The 21,351-nt window shown below is 37.7% G+C and overlaps 1 protein-coding gene across 1 annotated transcript in view; it reads left to right on the top strand.

Moving 5' to 3' along the window:
- LOC139128122 (uncharacterized) overlaps positions 1 to 21,351 on the top strand; it is a 57,219-nt gene that overhangs the window by 12,413 nt on the left and 23,455 nt on the right. Inside the window, 2 exon segments of the mRNA XM_070693961.1 lie at positions 17,738 to 17,860; positions 19,697 to 19,907. Of these exon segments, the coding sequence (XP_070550062.1) occupies positions 17,738 to 17,860; positions 19,697 to 19,907 (334 nt within the window).

Here is a 21,351-nt window from a genome sequence, read left to right as displayed (position 1 = left end):
GTACTCCAATTTGCTCTTTATTTAACACCATTCTTAGATCCGGTAAGTTTCCCAGTTCTTGGAAATCAGCTTTTTTAGTTCCTGTTTACAAGTCAGGTGACAGAAGTGATCCATCCAATTATCGAGGAATCTCAATTAATAGCTGTCTGGCAAAATTGTTCACTTCCGTTCTCAATTGTCGGCTTGTTAAGTACTTGAATGATAAGGGAATTTACACTCCATTTCAGTCTGGTTTCAGAGTCATGAGATCTACTTCTGATAATATTTTTGTTTTGAGATCTGCTGTTGATAAGTATATTTATTCTTCGTATATGAACAAAGCTGATTGCAACTTAAGAAACAAGTATCTTTTTTGTTGTTTTATTGATCTTCATAAAGCATTTGATAAAGTTTGGAGATCAGGTTTGCTTTGGAAACTTAGGAATTATGGTATCAATGGTAATTTCTTTTCTGTGATTAAGTCTATGTATGAAAATGTTAACTATTGTGTTAAATCTAACAATAGCCTCACTGACATGTTTGAATCTAAAGTAGGAGTTAAACAGGGGTGTAATCTGAGCCCTACGTTATTTAACATTTACATAAATGACCTTCCAGGTACTTTTGGCTCCAGTGAGGACAGACCCATAACATTAGATTCATTGCACATCAACTGTCTTTCATATGCTGATGATCTGCTGTTGATTTCAGAAACTCAAGAAGGTTTGCAAAGTTGTCTTGATAAATTACACTCTTATTGTTTGAAGTGGAAGCTTTCTATTAGTACAAAGAAGTCAAAAGTCATGGTTTTTAACAAAAGTAATCACTTACTGAAAGGTACATTACTTACCTATAATGGACTTGCCCTTGATGTTGTGAAAGAGTATTGTTATCTCGGTTTTGTTATAACTCCCAATGGCAAATTTAAAGCAAATTTTCACAATCTTAAGATGAAAGCTACTAAAGCTCTTTTTAGTCTTCGTAAAGGTATTTCTTATAATGGGAATTTTTCTGTGAAAGTTGCTTTAGATCTTTTTGATCATTTGATTGTTCCCATTCTTACCTATGGTTGTGAAATTTGGGGGAATGAAATTAATGATAAGAGTAATTTCTTAAATGATGTTAGCTTTTCTTTCTACAGATATTTACTGGGAGTTTCAAAACATGCTCCCCAGGCAGGTATTATAGGTGAACTTGGTAGATATCCTATCAAAATTGCAATAGTCAAACGCATATTAAAATATTGGCATAAGTTAGTTTTCAGTGATGACACTCTGTTACGTTCAGCGTATCTTTCAAAGTGGTTTGAGTTCATTCAAAACATACTAGATACTTATAGCGAGGGTAATATTTGGTCAGCTGTGTGTAACATTAATGCCACTATTAAAATTGTACAGAATAACTTACGCAAGCATTATCAAGTTTCTTGGTACAGTGATTTACACAATGATAATAAGTCTCTTGGGAAGGGAAATAATAAGCTCAGAACGTACAGAGAATTTAAAACTAAGTTTGGTTTAGAGAATTACTTACTGGATATTAAGAACTTACGCTGTAGAAAATTGGTCACAAAACTTCGTATTTCTGATCACTGTTTACAAATCGAGTTGGGCAGAAGGTCAAAACCAAGAATTCCACCTGAATCCAGATTTTGTAAGTTTTGTAAGTCTTCCGTCGAGGATGAATTTCACTATTTAATGAAGTGTCAAAAATATAATAGTGATAGAGAAGTTCTCTTTTCTGCAATGAAGTTGTATTATCCTATATTTGATAGTTTAAATGAAAGAGATAAGTTTTTGTACATTTTAACTTCAGATGATACGCTGTCTCTCGTGAAATATATTACAAACACTATGTTTTCCCCAGCAGCTGCAGTTAAAGATATAGACAACAATGTTTTATGCAATGTTTAGTTTTGTTCTTGCTATACTGCACTTTCCGAAGTGTGTTGTTATGCAATAAAGTGATTGAAAGTGATTTAATATTGCTAAATCTGAGAACTGGTATGTTCGAGGTCTTTCTTTGAAAGGGATGGCTCAGCAAGCAGTGCCTATTTTAATAGAATCAAAACTGTATACCTGTATATTTTGCGGGAAATGTGGTTCGTTGCACGGGAGAGAAACGACACACAAACAGGTGGCATTGTTGATACTGTAATCACAGGGCGTTGTCTCCATGTCCGTCCTCAGGGTGGTGGGTGTTTCGTTGTATTGCTAAAAGATATTCTACCAACCTTTGGTGTTTTGGTCTTAAACTTAGCACTGCCCTTGACAATCTTGCGTTAACGTTTTATCAACATGCTGTATCTATTATCTGATGAGTTTGAGTGCATAATTAGCCAAAGTAAGCAAGGGTAAATTACTAATCTGTGGACGCTGTCACCAGATTATCACCGGCTCAAATTTGACAAAGTCAACAACGAACGCACCAGCAAGGTTTTGTCAAATTTAAGCCGTGATAATCTGGTGACAGCGTCCACAGATTAGTAATTTACCCTTGCTTACTTTGGCTAATTATGCACTCAAACTCATCAGATAATAGATACAGCATGTTGATAAAACGTTAACGCAAGATTGTCAAGGGCAGTGCTAAGTTTAAGACCAAAACACCAAAGGTTGGTAGAATATATCTTTATTAGCAATACAACGAAACACCCACCACCCCTGGGGGCGGACATGTAGACAACGCCCTGTGCTGTAATTAGCAATGCACGTATATGCGTACTGTAACTTTTAACAGTGATGATAATTCCATAAGTCATTAATGGTCGGAAATTAGGTGATGATAGCATTCATGGGAATTACAACCATTTTCAGTAATAGAGCGCGAAGCCATTGCAGTGAACTGCAATAAAACTGCTCACACTAATTAGTTTCAGCTGTAGCCAGCTGGCAAAGTCGACAACATTGTATGTTCCATGCAGACAGTTTGTCTGGGGAAGTTGAAATAAAAAAGGTTTGTACATGGACCAGTACATGGTAATGTTACATTGTATCTTAATCTTGAACACAGGGTGCCAATCGTAAACTCTCATTTACAACCCGAGCCTTAGACAGAGCTAGTTTTGCCTTTGTAAAAGCATACGTTTTGTCTGTATCAAGTAGCCTTGTTCAACACCAAAGTGGCCACGGCTACAGCTGAAACTAATTAGTGTAAGCAGTTTTATTGCAGTTCACTGCAGTGGCTTCGCGCTCTATTACTGAAAATTGTTGTAATTTCAAGGCTAGCAAGTGTTTGAGAGCACGTTGCTTTTAAGGGTCAATGAACTACAGAAACAATTTTGCACTAAGACTTTCCATAACAGCTGAGTTCGAAGACGGGTCGTAATGAGAGAGAGAGAGAGAGAGAGAGGAGAGAGAGAGGAGAGAGAGAGAGAGAGAGAGAGAGATACAGAGATAGATAGATAGGCAGACAGACAGATAATAACACAAATTACTTTAAGTTACAAAGTAAATACTTAAGTTTCGTGCATCTAGCAAATTTCAGGTCTGAAGATTGCTAGATGCATGAACCTTATGAAGTAACCGATATAATTATTTTGTACTTAAAGAAATGTGTGTTATAATTTATAACGCTCTACTTTTAGCATCGAGCACTGTAATTTCCTACAAGGACACAAATGAGTAGAACGTTTCAATGGAATCCAAATCGCAAATAATGAAGATTATACTTTTATTATTTGAAACGACTAATACTAGTACGTGCAGCATTATTTTCTCACCCACTTCACCTGCAATTCTTCTCAATATGAATTTTATGCTACAAGATAATTACTAATAAAATAATACCCAACCATGATCATAAAAATTTAATATGCTTTCTATCCCTCCTAGATGAATTTATTCATTATTTTTTTATTTGCAACTTTCCAAGCATTTAAGATTAACGACGTGCGAAATTACGATATTTATTTGGCCATTCTTGGGTAATGTTTGGTTTGCATTTGAAAATCAGTAATTTCTGTTTTTGAAACCAATTTTCCATTAAGATAATTGGATGTGAAACCTTCTGGCGAAAAAAAAATTACGCCAACGTCATCTACAAAATTGCGCTCTATTTGTACGTGTCGCACCTTAAATTCACCGAGTTCCACGTGACCGCGCAGTGTCTGCTGATTGCTGATGGATGTCTTATTTGCATATTATGTAAATTGAGTCACTCTTGGCGATCATGATGGTAACCGTTAACATAGCAGTCAGCTCGCGAAATGGCATTTAACATGCGCGCTGTTTATCGATAGACAGCAGAGCGGTCTCCCCCCTCTACTGTATTTGGTTTATCCTAGTTTACAGAAATAGTGTTGTTAGTGTAACCTTGACTTACAAGAGAATGGATACTTTGTGAAGAATCGTGTATCCTAAACATGGCCAATCTGATTATTTTGAAAATGAATCGACTTTCAGACAACGAAATGGTAACACATCTCATCCATAATCTCAGCCGTGATTCGTCAATCTGTGGTCACGTGATATGCATCATTTTTGGCGATGATAAATGCAAAGAACAATTCAATTTAAAAGTTGGAACCCTTTTCTCACACGGGCAAATTTCTTATAACTGTTACTCTTATAAGATTGACAGCGCCATCCGTCAAGGCCGCGTACAGATATTGTTCTCAAAGTTTGCGGTATCGTCTGCAAACAAGACAACTGATATATGATAGAAGATAATTTTCTGTCTTTGCAGAAAATTGCTTTGGTACGTTAAAAAACAAATATAGCATGTCCATGTTTGGATTACAGTGTACGAGCCTATCAACATCCTGTAGCAACATCCATTTTGAAGATATTTGTTACACATGGAACGAAATCCCTTATAAAAGTGTCAGTTCCACCATCCGGAGAAAACATAACATGATAGTTGGAAGTAGAGGAAAGATTCAAACTTTCCTCAAGAAATCGTTTAACTCTTATCTCGGGCCATCGTGCAAATTTCTGTGCTAAAACATATTACTGAATATTTATGCAACTGCATTTAAGATTCAAAGGCCGCCATCCCTGTGTTAGCCCTACGGGAAAAATATTTTTTGATCTTCACTATAAAATAACATACATCCCATGAGGGTTCAAAATGAGCTAGCAAAGGGGTTGACTGGAAAGGTATAATATTTGAGTGGCAGCTGTTCCCAATCATAGAAGGGTCGAGGAACAGGAAACGAAATCATTTGTTTTATTCAACTTTTTCTCTTCTTCAAAGGGGATATTAAATTCAATAGACAGCCGATATTAGTTTTTCGCCTTCGCGTCGCCATGGTTGCTGAGAGAAACATTTGGAATGGGCATGCATTGGGTAGACTATCAAAAATAAAAATATTGACAGAAACTTTTATTGATGGAAAATGGCCCATAGCACGAGAGAAAAAGATAGTCTTGTATGTGATTTCTTCACATTGCTTAGATACACGTATTGAATATTGCCGCTGCTGTTTATTAAATCATGACTTCTATCAGTTTGACGAACACGGATCGATTAACTCCATTCTATTACCAGTACTGGTAATGCATAACTAAAAGTATGCCAAATTTACTTAGATTGGGTTAATGGAAACCAATAAGTAATGTCCCCATTTCTACACAATGCAAGATTTGAGGCCGATCAATTTCATCCGCTGCTAATAAACCGTTATTAATCGATTTGCATATTCGATCAGTATGAATCAATATACTTTGCATACATGAATATATTACTTTAGGAAATCGCGTATGACAAGCCCGTTTCGATGGACACTTTGATTTCAGACTTAAAAAGGCAATCTGACTGTTTGGAAAGCAGTGTGTCATTGAGATGATAGTTTGTAGCCTGGTGGTAGATAAATAAAAGTAACAAAGAAATTTCTGTCAGTAATTCGTTGAAAGTCTACATGAGTTGAATTGTATTCATTTACAGACGTGATAGTAACATGTTTAATACTCGCTGGATTTCACGATCATTCATTCTGAGAAAATTATTATTGTAGCTAATCCTGAACGTATGCTGCCTTTGCAAGATCTATCGATGTAAAACATGTATGTTTTGGTCAGGTGACTTTCAAGTTAAAGACACCCTTTTCTGATACAAGCGTGCCGATGGAGTTTCATCACAGCAAACGTTGGATATTTTAGCAAAAACCATGCCGAGCGACGGAATATTAATTTTGTTGGCCACTTCACAACATATGTGCACGAGTGATGGCGAGTGCACATATGGAGTGAACTGGTCCAAACCGAATGGTATACCCGTTGCTGAGGTGGTTTATTGCTTGTGTATCATAACAAGTACATTGGATTTCTGGAGTGAAATGTCAAAATAGGAATTTGTCTCTTGCTCAAAGATAGTGCATGTTCCAACCGTACTATATCGCGAATATAGCACGGTTATTTTCACGTCTCGACCAATCAGATCGCTCTATTTGCGCCATCATTATACCGGTATGATATAATACGGTATTCGACTTTTTAGGAATATAAATATGCAGCCTTACTTATAAAACCAAAACTATCAAAGGCAGAACTACATTGTGAAGTTTTGTTATTAACCCTTTCACCACCATGGTTTAGCCTACACCCATTGTAATAAATGGCGAGTGTGGACCTGTTTACTGGGAATTGGGGTGTGAACAGGTTAATGGACCAGTAAATCTTTGCAACAAAGTCAAATATGTTTTACTTTATCAAGATTTGAAAGCGATAAAGTAATAAAAGTTACTAAGATAGCTTTAAAATTTTGAAATACATAAAGGACATTTGGTGAAGTTAACATCGTTCGAGTTAGGCGTCATAACATATGTCAAGGGTCACCGTCCCAGCGCAGAGCACGCTGGGTAGCTAGGCTCTCAGAGCTGCCAGGCGTACGCATAGCCAACGATATCATCAACGGAGGAAATTATCTTTAAAATATTATTTGCAAAACTATATCTGCTACGAGCTATATCTGCTACAGTCACTTTCAACTGAAAATGGAATTTGTAATCTTACTGCGAGCTTATGGGATCAGTCCTTTTCAAGTTGTGATTTTGTTTGAGGGTCACCAGCATCATCAATTTCTTTCGCTAGAAATATAAAATTACAATTTCTCAAAAAGCACACAGAAAAATGAAAATATAAGAAATCTGTAGAGTTGCGAAATTAATGTTCTTTAATTTAGCAAGTATTCCACGCGGGGACCACAATGTAGTTCTTCTGAACTGGTCGAGTTCTGGCCCCTAATATTTATACTATATAGATTACATAAGGTGAAAATCTGTAGATATGGACAGAAACAGGAGCAATAATTGAAGATTATATTTCAAATCAAGTACAGATCAAAACTGTATAACGAGAAACAAAATGATATGAGACACAGTTCAGAAACCAACAAGATAACGTGACCAAAACACCCACTTTTGGGAAAAAAGTAGTGTCAATAAGTAAGGAGACAATCTTAACTGACCAATGAAATACTTTCTTTCACTTAGATTCTTTTATAGAACTAGAAGTTTATTCCATAGCATAGTTGCAGCATATTTCAGATTGTGTTGACTCAGAGCGAGATTAATCCCCTTACTACAAGACTCCATGGACAAACCATAGAAATAAAATTGCACTTAGGAGAAAGGGGATTAACTTCAGGAATATAGAAGTGTCGCCAGTTTGAAGACGTGATTTGATTAAAATCTGGTGAATTTTACTCAAGGAATTTCTTGTGCAGTATTTCTTTTTGGGTGTATAACAAAGAAAGCCCGTTTCATGTTCTTTGATTCGAAAACTATATAAAATTTAGATTGACCTAATTTCTAATGAGTCTTACGTTCGAGATTATGCGCAGTAGGTAACTTGGAGACAGGATTAACACCATACACCCCATTCTTTCATTTCACTGATGCAACTCTGCCTCTGGCAATCAGGACAAAATTTTCATTTTTTATCTCTCGCTTAATCAGTGGTTTGAATTAAAATTTCTCCACCGGGATATCAATCACGTTGTTATACTCCCTTCTTATTCACAATGTAAACATTTAATGTCATGTGAATTGAGGTATTAACGTAGTAATTATTACTCTGAACCGCCACAACTACCGCCGAGGGACCAATAATCACAACAAACTCAAGCAATGTAATGATTTTTCCCCTAGGGTGCAATGGGGTACGTTTAATGGAAATCAATCTTTTCACCTGAAACACTTTGCTTTTCGACGTGTTTTATGCACACTTTGATAAATGTATCACCACGGAATTTACGGTCAAAATGCGCCCCTCATCTCAGAAGTCTCTTGTTCACCAACCCACGCACGCACAAACTCTGTGTCTGTGCCCATCTGTCTGTCTGTCTGTCTGATGTATATCAAATTTTAAACGCGTCGTCAAATCACCAGAAGACCCGAGATATTTTCACTGAACCTATAGTCAGCTAATCGCTTCGTTATATTGAATTTGCTCTCATCCGGGAGTTTTAGCAGTTTGTGATCATTTACAGTTTCTCGTATTATCACGTAAAGAAGCGAACTATTAGATGAAAAACCCAGAGGGCGGCCAATTTACATAACAATGAACAATTTGCATATTCTTATGTTGTGGAAATATATTCTTTTGTACAGTTATTAACATATGAATAGTGTACTCAAAACAAAAAACAGAGGTGATCCTCTCCATAAAGTCCTTTTTTGGAGAACGCTGCAAGAGAAGGTAAGGCCAAAGTAATTAAATTCTTTGTTTTGCGTCCACTCTAAATGGGAAAAGGTACGCGTCTAAGCGGCTGAAAAACACACACAAGAAAATTAACACAATGTAATTTGATTGCAGCAAATAAAAAATTGTAACAAAATTTTAGTTCAGAAAAGCTAAGCGGTCATGTCCTAAAATTTCCTATTCAAATACACTGTGTGTGTTTTTCATGAAAACCTTAAAAACCTAAGCGGGTGGGGACGCAAAACAAAGAATTTAATTACTTTGGCCTAACCGATAAATACCAGTGTTCTTCGATGAAATGTGCGTACTTTCGACACAATCAATATCTTCACTCTGACCATACAGTCATTTCGTGACTAATGCGCGAGCAACGCACTTTCACGGGTAGATTCATCTGAGAATTTCAGCATGTGTTGCCGATGGGAAATCGCGGCGGCTCTGTGCCCATAATAGCAGGCAGTGACTGCAGGCGCTTTTGTAGTAACAATCTGACGCACTTGTGAGTTTTGTTAGGAGTAAAGTTGCCAATTGATCGATATCGTTTAGCTTGATGAAGGAAACGGCGTAATGGGAACTTAAATTTCAATGGAACACCAGCGGCTGTTAGAATTTGGTTTGAATGATACTGAATGAGGTGAATGATCGCAATGTTTAGCACATCAATCTTCTACAAGTTGTCTGTTGGTTTCAGCTGTTGCTAAAATTCAAATTGAATAAAAATCTTTCAAAACATGTCCATATAACTGATTTAACAGACTTTGCCATCATTAGGCACAAGAACCATGATTATCAGATACTTGCATTAAGACATATATAATCAACTCATTTTTCATTGTTGGCCTAGTAGTGTTCTTGTATGCTGCATCCGGGTATATCGGTCTTCTTATTGTATTATTCATTTTGAGTTTGATAAATCAAAAAAAGGCATTGCGATCGGAGATATAACAGAAGATTCGCCGAAGTAAAATTTGTGTATATAATAATAATATACATTGGTGCATGCAACAAATATATCTGTGAATACAAGTAGGTTGTGGTGATAATAATTTTCTGTTTCAGCGAAAACTATGATTGCCAGCGCCATTATAACAAAATAGCCATAACGTATATTTTACTGTACCACGATAAACACCTCGACACGGAAAGTCTACGATTCATTTTGCTAAAGATTTTCTGAGAGAACCTAAACCATTTTGCTTCAGTATGAAGAATAAGAAAGATTGGGCTGGAGAAACAGATTACCATAAAGTCACAGATATTAACATTGAAATCTGAGGAATCAAATATTTATTTAGTTTTCGTTTGTTTTGATTTTGATTTTCACAAAAAGAGGCTACGAAAACTTTTATTCCACAGGCGTAAATCGAAATCACTCAAACAGCAGAGCTGAAAAAAATTAACAATTTTAAAAATCAGGATATATATACCCCTCCTGATGTGCATTCGACCTCAAGTAAAGCGAAATTAAACCACTTCTCTCAGAGGTACGACAATATTCCATGGATAAAATGTTAATTCTCTGTTACCTTTTGCCGTGCGCAAATGTTTCAACGATATATAAAAGGAATCCGCGTTGTGGTTTGCACAAATCTTTGAAATCAGCAACACAAAATTGGCGTCAGTTGCAACGTATACATAATTTGTATATGACATTAGAATTATAAAGTTGCACCGATTAAATTTATAGTTCTTCCATCCACTACATTTTTAACCGAAATATTCATTCTCATTCACGTGTACGCCTAGCGTTGAATAAATTGATTCTGCAATATTCTTTGGGTTTGTCAGACAGATTTCTGGCGATATCAAATATGAATGTAAGTTTACGAAGTAAGGAGAACCGATAAAATATTTGTAAGCAATCATTTAATCGGATCAGAGCAAAGATTTTAGATTGAGGCGAACTCACTATGCTTTGACGTCCTGGAATATGGAATTTTTCAACAAATTCATTCTCGGTTCCCCTTTGAATATTGCTCAATAATCGAAATTTAATTGCTTCGGTTGGCACCAGTTCCAGGGATTGAAAATTTGTGTCGGCGTCACCTAGGTAGTGAGCCTTGCAGTCTGTCATAAGTATTTACCAAAGGAATTACACGTTCATTTTATTTTTTTCCATTCAACATCCATGCTTTCCATTGCCAGACCGTTTCGCCTTCAAAGGAAACTCAACAACTGGATCACGTGTTTTGCAGCTTAATGACACGTGGGTGTTCAGTGGTGGGTTTATACACTACCCTTACTTCTGTATCCAATCACAGCACGAGGCTGTATCACGTGAGCTGAAACTACTATTACACTGAAAAGCAAGCAAGAAACTAAATAAGCGATACCCTTACGTCTTAATATTAGCTATCTCTTTTCCATTTCCCTACGACGTTCGGACCATAAATTCGTATTTAATATAATCCCGCTTTTTAATCTATCTAAAGGGTTTTTGATTTCCTTCTGCTACCGATGTTGCGATTTAACTTAAAGGAAATTCATATTATCACAAACACTAGTAAGGCAGGCAAGACGAGCAGCTAACGCAAGGTGAATGATAAATTAAAGGCGTGTTTTTTAATATCGTCGTTGTCAGTTTGTTTCACAGTCGTTCATTTTGTGTCGGTGCCCAGCTAGCTTTATTTATCGTTTAGTCATTTTTCGTAAAACGCAGCTTCTTTTCTGCTACTTCCAAAATCATATGAATTACCCCGTCTTCGATTGGTTTTATGAGAATTAATTCTAATTCGGCAGAGAATTTTGTAAACAATAACAATCTATCAGAATTATCATTGAATATATTTTGCATTTGCGAGGCCAGTACCTTGTGATTGAACATACTTTAGCAAGAAGAAAGAGAAGGGGTACTTATTTCCTGGAACAAAATTATGAATTGTAACATGACACAAAGAGTGCCAGCAGCATATGTGCTGTCTAGATTTGTAAATGTAGCCATTGCCAAAATGTCGCCCTTTTCACTACCGTCGATCAACTAGAAATATTCACACTTGTATACATAGTTGCACGCATGTTCCGGGTGATTTTTCAGTACATCCAAGTTAATATTTCCGTCTTGCCCCGTTTCAATCATCGCCTATTGAGCTGAAGTCCTGAATCTAGAACGGACATGCCTTTTTTATTCTTCCTGGTAACTCTAATTACGGATAAACCACACAATCTTGCAGCGGGAGTGGCGCATGGTCAAACTCAAATCAGTTTGCAGAGAAAAGCTTGCCAATTTTTGTTCGTAACCATGCTGAGTTTTGAAAATTATTCGCACAAAGATCCGCTAATAAAACAAAATGTAAATTTAGAGAGAAACTTCATGGAGCCTTACGAAATCTAAATAATTTGCCAAATATTATAACGCGAAAAGTCGCGTACGTGTTTCATGTACCCCCTCCCCCCGATAGTAATGGTCTTTTCCTTATCACTTCAGTTCCCGTAATTACCGAAGACTTAAGCGAATTTGAAATTCGCTCAAAGCGGTCTGATACAAACTCAGATCAGTATAATCGCCCGAATTATCTTGGCGTTTATAGGGAATATCCGTTCCGCCGATTAAACAAGGCAGGTCAGTGACGAGGCGCCGTGCCGTAGGGCTGGTTCAGCCGTAGGGCTGGTTCATTAACTGTCCATTCATCGTTGCGGCGTTTTGGTATCGCCTCCGATGCCGAACCCATACGCACAATAGGCGTGGTTAAATACAACTTGTGATCAGCTACAAGATGCCCCAGGATTCGTCCGTGTCTCTGTCGTCAGCGAATAACACAATAAAAAATTAGTTCCATATTTCTGCTGCTTAAGCTTGAATCACAAGACATCCTGTTCTGCATTTCAGTTGTTCTTCGATAAAGTTTAGAAAATCCATTATTGACTGACATGCCCCAACCAACTAGTAGGCAGGTCAACTTTAACCTACATTTATTCATGAAATTTCAAATTCTGATAATTAGACTGAGTTAGAATGTTAGACTTAGCGAACCTGAAACATGATAATTTTACTCTCGCCTTCAGTTATACCACATGTATCTATTCCAACAATTAAATTGATATTTCTTTCTATCAAGTCACAACGTTTGTCACAGTGAAATTAATTGCGACTGAACCCGAGGGAATGCATTTGATGATTACATGGTCTACTCATGATCACCGCTCTTTTATGATACACCCTTAATTACCACAGCTATCTGACATGGATGTTCGCATGCTTCAATTGACAAACTTCGTGGAAATCGATAATTAAACCGTAATTGAAAGCCCACGCGCGTAGAACTATACTGTCGATATGAGAAACAGGCAGATAGATAGATAGATAGATAGATAGATAGATAGATAGATAGATAGATAGATAGATAGATAGATAGATAGATAGATAGATAGATAGATAGATAGGCAGGCAGGCAGGCAGGCAGGCAGGCAGGCAGGTAGGTAGGTAGGTAGATAGACAGAGACAGACAGAAAGTTCGACAGACAAATCGACAGACAGAAAGACAGACAGACAGAAAGACAGACAGCTATACACCTAAAAGCTGAAAATCAAATCCATATCATTTATGACAAGTCGATACTTTTATGACTGTGTGAGTTGCGGACTCCAGTATGAAATAAATCGTGTTCATTCAAATGAATTCAGTACATTAATTATTTTTGATATATTATTAGAAGTGTGGTGTCCTAATGGTTGTCGACAGCAACGGAAATGCTACAAATGCCAAAAGAGTGAGAAAGAATGAAAAATCAGACCGAAGATGCCCTTATAACTAAGTTGGGTGGAGCATAAAGTTAGATGTTAGCTTTGATGTAGCAGCCTTTTAACATCAGCGAATCATTTACAGATGGTTTTTGTCGTGCGTCAAATTATCAAATGTCGTTCTTTAGGATGCCCAAGAAGGCACGTTTACGAGTGTCTAGTTTGTTTACGCTAATTGCGTTACCTTCCTTCCACAACAGATCTTTTGATCACTGAGTTGAAGAGTGTTTTCATCACATTCTTCTGTTGTTTTCTTGTTTCCATGGAGACGTTCAGGAGCAGTTCTCTCCGATTTCAATAAAAATTGCAAGTGCGGTTTATGAGCATAAGTACATTGTCCATCTTCAGCACGGGTAAAGTCGTCGTATTGATGAAGAACTTTTCTCAGAAAATGTTGTGTGTCAGTGAAACAAGTTCATTGTTGACGATATCGACACTGTAACGAGGATTTTGAAGGGAACTTTGCAACTGATGGATAAAAGAAAAAATTATGTTTGAAGCCCAAAGGAATATGTCGAAGCTGCTAAAAAATTGTAGGATATTGAACATACATGCCATCTTTGTTGTGCGCAGATCTGCCGCGAAACATGTTGCATTGCATCAAGCACGGTGTAGAACTATTTCGCCTACATAGTCGGCGTGCCTGAGGTCGTTTTGCTGCTTAGCTTGTCTTCTCATACACGCGTGAGTCGTCAAGTAGGCTGACGCGTCCAGTCACAGTCACGCTTAATGGACGATGGCCTGGGTAATCTCATATATCACGTTCATTCTTCAAAAGCTCGACAGACAAGCGCTTCTAAATCAAAGGCAGACCCAGTGACTGACAAGTTGTAGTTTTGCCAATTCTCATGACATATAAACTGCAGTGATTTTAGAATAAGGGTTCTACTTTTAGTATGTTGTAGTAATTTTTAAAAATGTTAGTAACTGTATCACTACTGATTCTTCGATCGTCTTGCGAACAGGATAGCAGAGATCGATAGTATACGATCAACCAGAGTAGTGACTTGTGGATGACAAAAAAAGCATCTTTATATATTTTTTTCGACGAAGATGCTTACACAGGGACCTGCTGATAATACAAAGCTGCTCCACCAAACCTAATATCTAACTGTATACTCTCCACAAGCTAATCATAAGGGCATATCCGATCCACAATAATAATGAAGGCAACAATTCTCACATCTTAACCTTTCAGGGGGTTTTAACCTTTAAATCCCCCACTCAATTATCAGATTTATCTAATATAAATATTATTTACTTGATGAAATATTCGATGGAAAACAAAAGAATGACAAACTGTTAATGGGCTATTGACACATTCGCTAATGCGAAAACCTGGGATTGAGAAGGGCGCCTTTAAGCGGGCGAGTTGTCAAATAGGCTGACCTGTCCAGTCAAAGTCACGCTTAACCCTTTCCCTGCCAAGTCCATATTTCACCACCAGGTCAAGATGGTTAAAATTAATGAAACACAACATATTCCATATGGTGTATTTTAACATAATACTGTACATTTGAAAGCTGTTGAAAACATAAATACTGTAAACTTCATCAAGTTAGTCTTGCGGAGAACTCTTGTAAATCGACCAACCACCAGGGCAAACAAGAGACATTATGACAAATGTTTACCAACAAACTTCCAACTTGTCTATACGAGCACTGACATCAGCCAGTGAATGTGGACGTACCGACTATGCAGCAGATTTATGAAAAGTAGCTGACACTAAGCTGCTAATTTACAATCAACTTGATGTTGTGTGTTACTGTGTCCGACTAGCTTAAAACTGTGCGAATATTCACAAAGTCGGCGCACTTAAAATTCGTAAAATAGGTTTACGGAAAATATACGGAACTTTGTACCAGTTTCAACGAAAGTCTCTATACGGGCAAATTTCCAACGTAATTAAGTGTATCGCTTTTTCTAATAAGAAATACAATTGAGATGTGTTGCACACAGCATGTGTTTTAGGACTGTGCTCGATGGACTAAAACTTCTTTTAATCATAAGAAAAAATAGAACACATATTTTATTACGTACTACAGAAAAGACAATAGTATGTATGTACAATCAGAAAGTGGAGACCCTCACATCGTCCAAAATTGAACCTGATAGATTGTATTCAAAGTCTGGAGAATGTTCATTATTATATGTACGTGTACCGATACATCGCGCCCACACAACGCACAATTAACAACAACATTTCCAGGAAAGCCAACTAACCAAACAGGATGAAAGATGGATGAACTGTTTGTTCAAAATATTAAAATCCGGTTTTTCCTGACAGCGATAACGACCTGAATGCAACAGGTTGTGCCGACGTCCGTATGATGAGAGGTCACTGGAGGGCAATTCATTTATATCTGTTTGCAAGCATGTAAATTGTGTAACATTTGCTCGTAGCTTAATTCGGTCATAAAAACCCCAAGGCGTGCCATCTTTTATTTGTTGTAATATTTGATACAAGGCTTACTGTCAAAATCGGAAATTTTCCGTTCGCCAAACCAAACGGTCCTGCGCATGACAACAACAATGGTTAATGGCTTACATATGGTAGGGAAAGGGACCACTTGATAAAAGTGAACGTGGAATTATCATATGCCTATATCGCTCAATTGAGGTGACATTCACCGTTATCAGCCGTGATATTTCCTAGCAACGTTCGAAATGTGCGTGTAAAGTCCATCGGTTCCTGCATGCATAGACTGCAGAAATAGACTATGGTTTACGGTTATACCACACTGCACACGTCAAGGTGCACAAACCAGATGGCTGTCGGTCTTGCCGGCGCTAATTTTACAGGGGTAGCAAGGATATTTTTGGTGGCTAGAAGTAGTGATGGCATTTTAAGTATCTCGCACGCCAGTTTCTTGAATGTCGTTAAAACTTTTCGTTCAATCAAGCAAAAATTTGAAAGCACTTAGAGTGCAGCAATCATGCGACCACAGAAGAGGCGCCCCCATCACCGTACGGCGTGAGGTGTGTGCGTATATCTCGTAAACTGGTTAAAATCTCGTGGTATATTGTTTAAAAACATTATTCTGCCAAGTTCATATTTCACCATCAGGTCAAGTTTGGTAAACCTAGTGAAACACGTCATGTCCTGGTACATTTTAACGAAAATTTGAACATGTGAAGGCCATTTAAACAGAGATACTGTAAACATGATTCGACGGACTGAATCTGCTATAACAGACCAAGCCAAGTGGGTGACTATCCATATGGTTTGTGCTAAATACCGCCTTTTCAAGACTTGGCAGATGAGGGAGTGATATATTGTCTGACGGGAAAAGGATTAAATAAATTCTCAAACGCGTGTTTACCGTATAGTTGAAGCGGAACATTCATAGTGCACTTAAAATACTTGCTGAACAAAAAGGTGTTTTATCGATTTGGACTCTGCGTGAACCAAAAACTGAATCATTTAGAAAAAATTGCGCTTTTAGAAAATGTAGGAAAATCGTTTAGGGCAGGTATTTAAAACAGAACAGTGCGTGCTGTCTGAAACTCATTAATAGCAGTGATGACGTGTAAAATTCTTGATCGGAATATCCAAGCGTAATTTTGTTGACATAATAGTTCGGTAAGATAGCATTTTTATCGCAAAACCGAATACGAAAATATCCCACAAAGACCCTCTCTCCCCTAATTTTACATACTTTTCCTGTTGTTTGTAAAATTCTGACTCATGATGGGCACACCTTAAGTTAGCTGTTGCCTCACATCAGCGGTTTCCTTAGCAACATGCGTGTCATTAATGCACTGTCAGACACCCGACCTCGTCTCCCGTCACAAAGAACACTTATCTTAATATGATACAGGATGGGTTACGTTATATTACGGTGAGGGTAACCCCCTGGCTGGCCATCTCATAAACGCAATGGTCGCAATAAACTATTTGACAGTGCAATAAAGATTTTTTTTGATATTTTTTCGAGCATAAATAAACTGCAAATTTACTAAAATTCGCATGGTACTTCTGGAATTGCAGAAACTTGTTTGTGATAAATATTTTAAAGCTAATGAAATGTGGGTTGTCAGAAAAAACATCATCGGAGGCCTTAATTATAGAGATTACAATTAGGCACGGGTTAATTTCCTGAACAATGGACATATTCAAATTTAATTTTGTTAATTTCATGATATTGCAGACGGCATCACATCCCGCTAAGAACAATGTGCAAACCCAAGACACCGAATGAAAAAAATTTCTCGCATAGTTTGAAAACGGGCAAATTACTTCGTACCGTGGCATGCACCTTTTAATGGTGTACTGTCCCCATACTTTTTTTTGTTGTGTGACATAAAAAACATTCCCCATGAATTCTATGCCAGTACGCTCCTAATTCATGTTCTTTTCTTCTCTCTTCTGTTTTAGGAGAATCTTGACACAGATTTCGACGCTGGTGGGAAAGTTTCTGTCGGCCTTACAGCAACGACCATAGTATCACAGTGGACATGGGCGGCCACTCTGCTGCAGTCGTCAACGGTGGCTTCCAAGGTGATTATTCATTCATTTGCATATCGGGGTCAGGGATCATGCGCACTGGTTTTTTTCCAGGAATACGAACAGCACAGAACAGTCCTTCGACGAAAAAAGGGAAATAGATATTAAGACATTAAGGAAACTAATTAAAGGGAGGGAAATTAAACGTGAAAGGAAAAAAAGTCAAAATCACGTGGCATAATGGCTAATTAACTCTGCTGGGACGGTGCACCGTGAAAAACAGGAAGAGTATTGCAAATTTATGGATGATATTGACGTACAGAGAGGTAGTGAATGATAATATCCACTCCGAAATGTTCTCATTAAAAAAAGTTAAATTACCCTTTTTACTCATCTAGAGATGCGAGAACGAGTTCATAAAGGTCATAATTCAATAGACATTTCAATTCTGCTGCACCAGACCTAAAGATCTTACTTGGGCTCCACGTTTGTAACTAAGACGTGTCGTTTCCTTACACCCTACAAACACCTGACGGATGGGCCCTGTATCACGGACCTCACGAACTCGCCAGGTTCGATCATAAAATCTTCACGGTAGAAAAGACCACTACGGTCTGTAACTGACCAGTCCATTCACACTTAACGTCTCGTGTGAACAGAACGCCATGTCCAAAATCCCCGCTTTTTGTTTCAAGGAACTCACACGATGGGCATCTTCAAAAAGTTTGCATTCACAGTAATGTTCCAGATTATTTTGAATTTTATTAAGGCAATATGCACCTCGAAAGTGAAAGACTTAAACTTTTGCTCTAACTTTCCTCAAGGAATCTTTCAATCATTCTCTTTTAAAATCAAGAATAAAAATAGGGGGTCACCGTGCAAATTTTGGTACTAGAGAAACAAATTACCCAAAATTTACCTATATTAGAAATTCAAAATGGCCGCCATCCCTGTGTTAACTCTATGGAGAAAAATAAAAATTTTCGAATTTCGAAAAACTAAGCCGGTGAAAAGTTTTCTTTCACCAAGAGCTTTAAAATGAACCCCCACATGTGGTATATCAGAAGAGAATTGTAAAAGTTTGAGAGTCCGAATGTCTGTCCTCGAGGTGCGTTCTACCTTAACATTCAGGAGTGGCTTCGATCGCCGACTTCTTTTCTTGATGAATAGGTAAAGTAGGTTTTGAGTTTCGCATTCGATCGGTTGAGGCTGAATTTTTATAACACTAGACAAACAATAGTTCTAGTAATAATAATGATGATGATGACGACGACGAATGATGACGACGACGACGATGATGATGACGACGACGACGACGACGCTGGTGATGATGATGATGATGATGATGATGATGATGATGATGATGATGATGATGATGATGATGATGATGATGATGATGATGATGATGATGATGATGATGACGACGACGATGATGATGACGACGACGACGACGGCGACGGCGACGGCGACGACGATGATGATGATGACGACGACGCTGGTGATGATGATGATGATGATGATGATGATGATGATGATGATGATGATGATTGGATCGACTTGTTCTTGATATCATACGGATTCAACAACCAGAGGCCGCAAATTGAACACCTCTACAACACAAAGCTTTATTTAGGCTCTACATATGTAAAGAAATATCAGGAACTTTCCTTATAGTGTTGGAACTTTCCTATAGTTTCTTGCAATGATTGTCACTGTTTGCCTCCTCAGAAGTTTACGGTTGTTCTTGAAGTCTTCTAAAAATATTGTTCCAAGAGGTAGAATATATTCGACACACCTTATTTCTTTCTTTATTGATTATTGACGATTACTAACTGTATTCTACATTTTGTGGAACACTATAATTTACTCGTCACACTTGCTCACTTTCAGTATGGAGTGAGTGGTCCGTTCTGGTACGCAGCGGGCGCCACGGTTCAGATTATTCTGTTTGCCGTTCTGTCCATCCAACTCAAGATCCGTGCTCCCGGCGCCAAGACATTTCTTCAAGTGACGCAGGCCAGATTTGGGTTAAGAACGCACTCGGTGTTCTGTGCGTTTGCCCTGATGACGAACGTTGTGGTGACAGCCATGCTTATGCTTGGTGAGTAATCATTTTCAAGTTCAATAGTGATCCCTTTTGTCCTGCAAGATACTATCACTTTCCAATCTGCCAAGTCGGTAAAGAACGGTAATAACCCAGCTATATCGAATTTTTCATCCACTTTGATCGGTCTATCATAGCAGCTTTAGTCCATGACAATCGTGTTTTTTCGTATTTACGTTCTCAGTGGCTTTCAACTGTTCATTTTTTAAGTTAAAATGCACCTTATGGGACATGTTGTAATTCACTAGTTTTAACTAACTTGACATGATCGTGAAATATGAAGTAATTTGATCTCTAAATCAGTGATTATCTTAATAGGAGTGACTGAACGAAAAGAATTTTTTTTCATTTATTTTCTTTATAATACTTTTGTAAGTAGACAAGAAATGTGAAAAGAGCGATGGATGTTCCAATGCAACGTGTAAGATATATCTTACTCTCAGACTTTATGCAGCTCACCTTGCTTTCAGACAAATGTCTGTCACCAGGAAGAATGGATTAGATCAAGCCTGGAGCTTCACTCTTTCCTTTTCAGTTTAGAATTGCGAAACTCTCCTTTACAAATGTCTTTACAAAATTCCTTTCGGATGTCGGAAGAACCTAGTGGGTTGCTGAACGAGAAGTAGAGATATGCGGGGCGGTTATATTTATCAAAAAACGCCAATAAAAATCACTGACTCAGCATTTTTTTCATAGGTTCTTATGCAAAGAAGCTTGTTATTTTGCCAGTTGATGTGGACATCACGCGTCGGTGACTCCACGGTTTGAAAAGAATTTCCAAAGGGACTCCTCATACCGAGTCTTTTGTGGAAGTGTCGGTGAAATGACAATTTACGATAATGGAGTTCAATGGAAATGATTGACACTGCAATATCCATGAGTAATCCTCCCTTTAACGATGTTGTTTGTCACTAATTACCATGTATCCCTTGAAATTTAACGTGACAATATTTCAGTTCAATGGACTGAAGGTATTTACGCCCTTTGCAAATGCTACTCCACGCGTGCCTTTGTTAAGGAGTAGGCGCAGAAGCGGCTTGGCTTATTACAGCTAGTTATACCCGCATTAGAACGGAAACTTTGAAATATCGCATTTGCCGCGACCATTCGTCGAAATAAAAGCAGTTGAACATGGGTCAGTCGAGCCTGAGAGATTAAACCTTTGAGTGCGACAGGTTTTCCATCGAAATTTAGTGCAACATTAACCATTTTTAGGATTTTTTCTGTATTTTTTTCGATAATTTTGAACCAAATGGTCATTACATATTATCGGCTACAAATTCTTGTCAAAATTTTCGGCAAAATTCTATAAAAAATTGACTGGGGTATATTTTTTAAAGGCGACAAAATTGACTTCGGCGCTCAAAGGGTTAATGTGAAGTCTCCCCAACACATTTAAGCATTTGGTCTTCAAACGTGACCAAGTTCATCAGAGAGAAAA

This window comes from Ptychodera flava, unplaced genomic scaffold, assembly GCF_041260155.1.
Source record: "Ptychodera flava strain L36383 unplaced genomic scaffold, AS_Pfla_20210202 Scaffold_44__1_contigs__length_1314385_pilon, whole genome shotgun sequence".
Lineage (NCBI taxonomy): Eukaryota > Metazoa > Hemichordata > Enteropneusta > Ptychoderidae > Ptychodera > Ptychodera flava.
The sequence above is the reverse complement of the archived record's forward strand: the minus strand, read 5'-3'. Positions and strand labels throughout refer to the sequence as shown.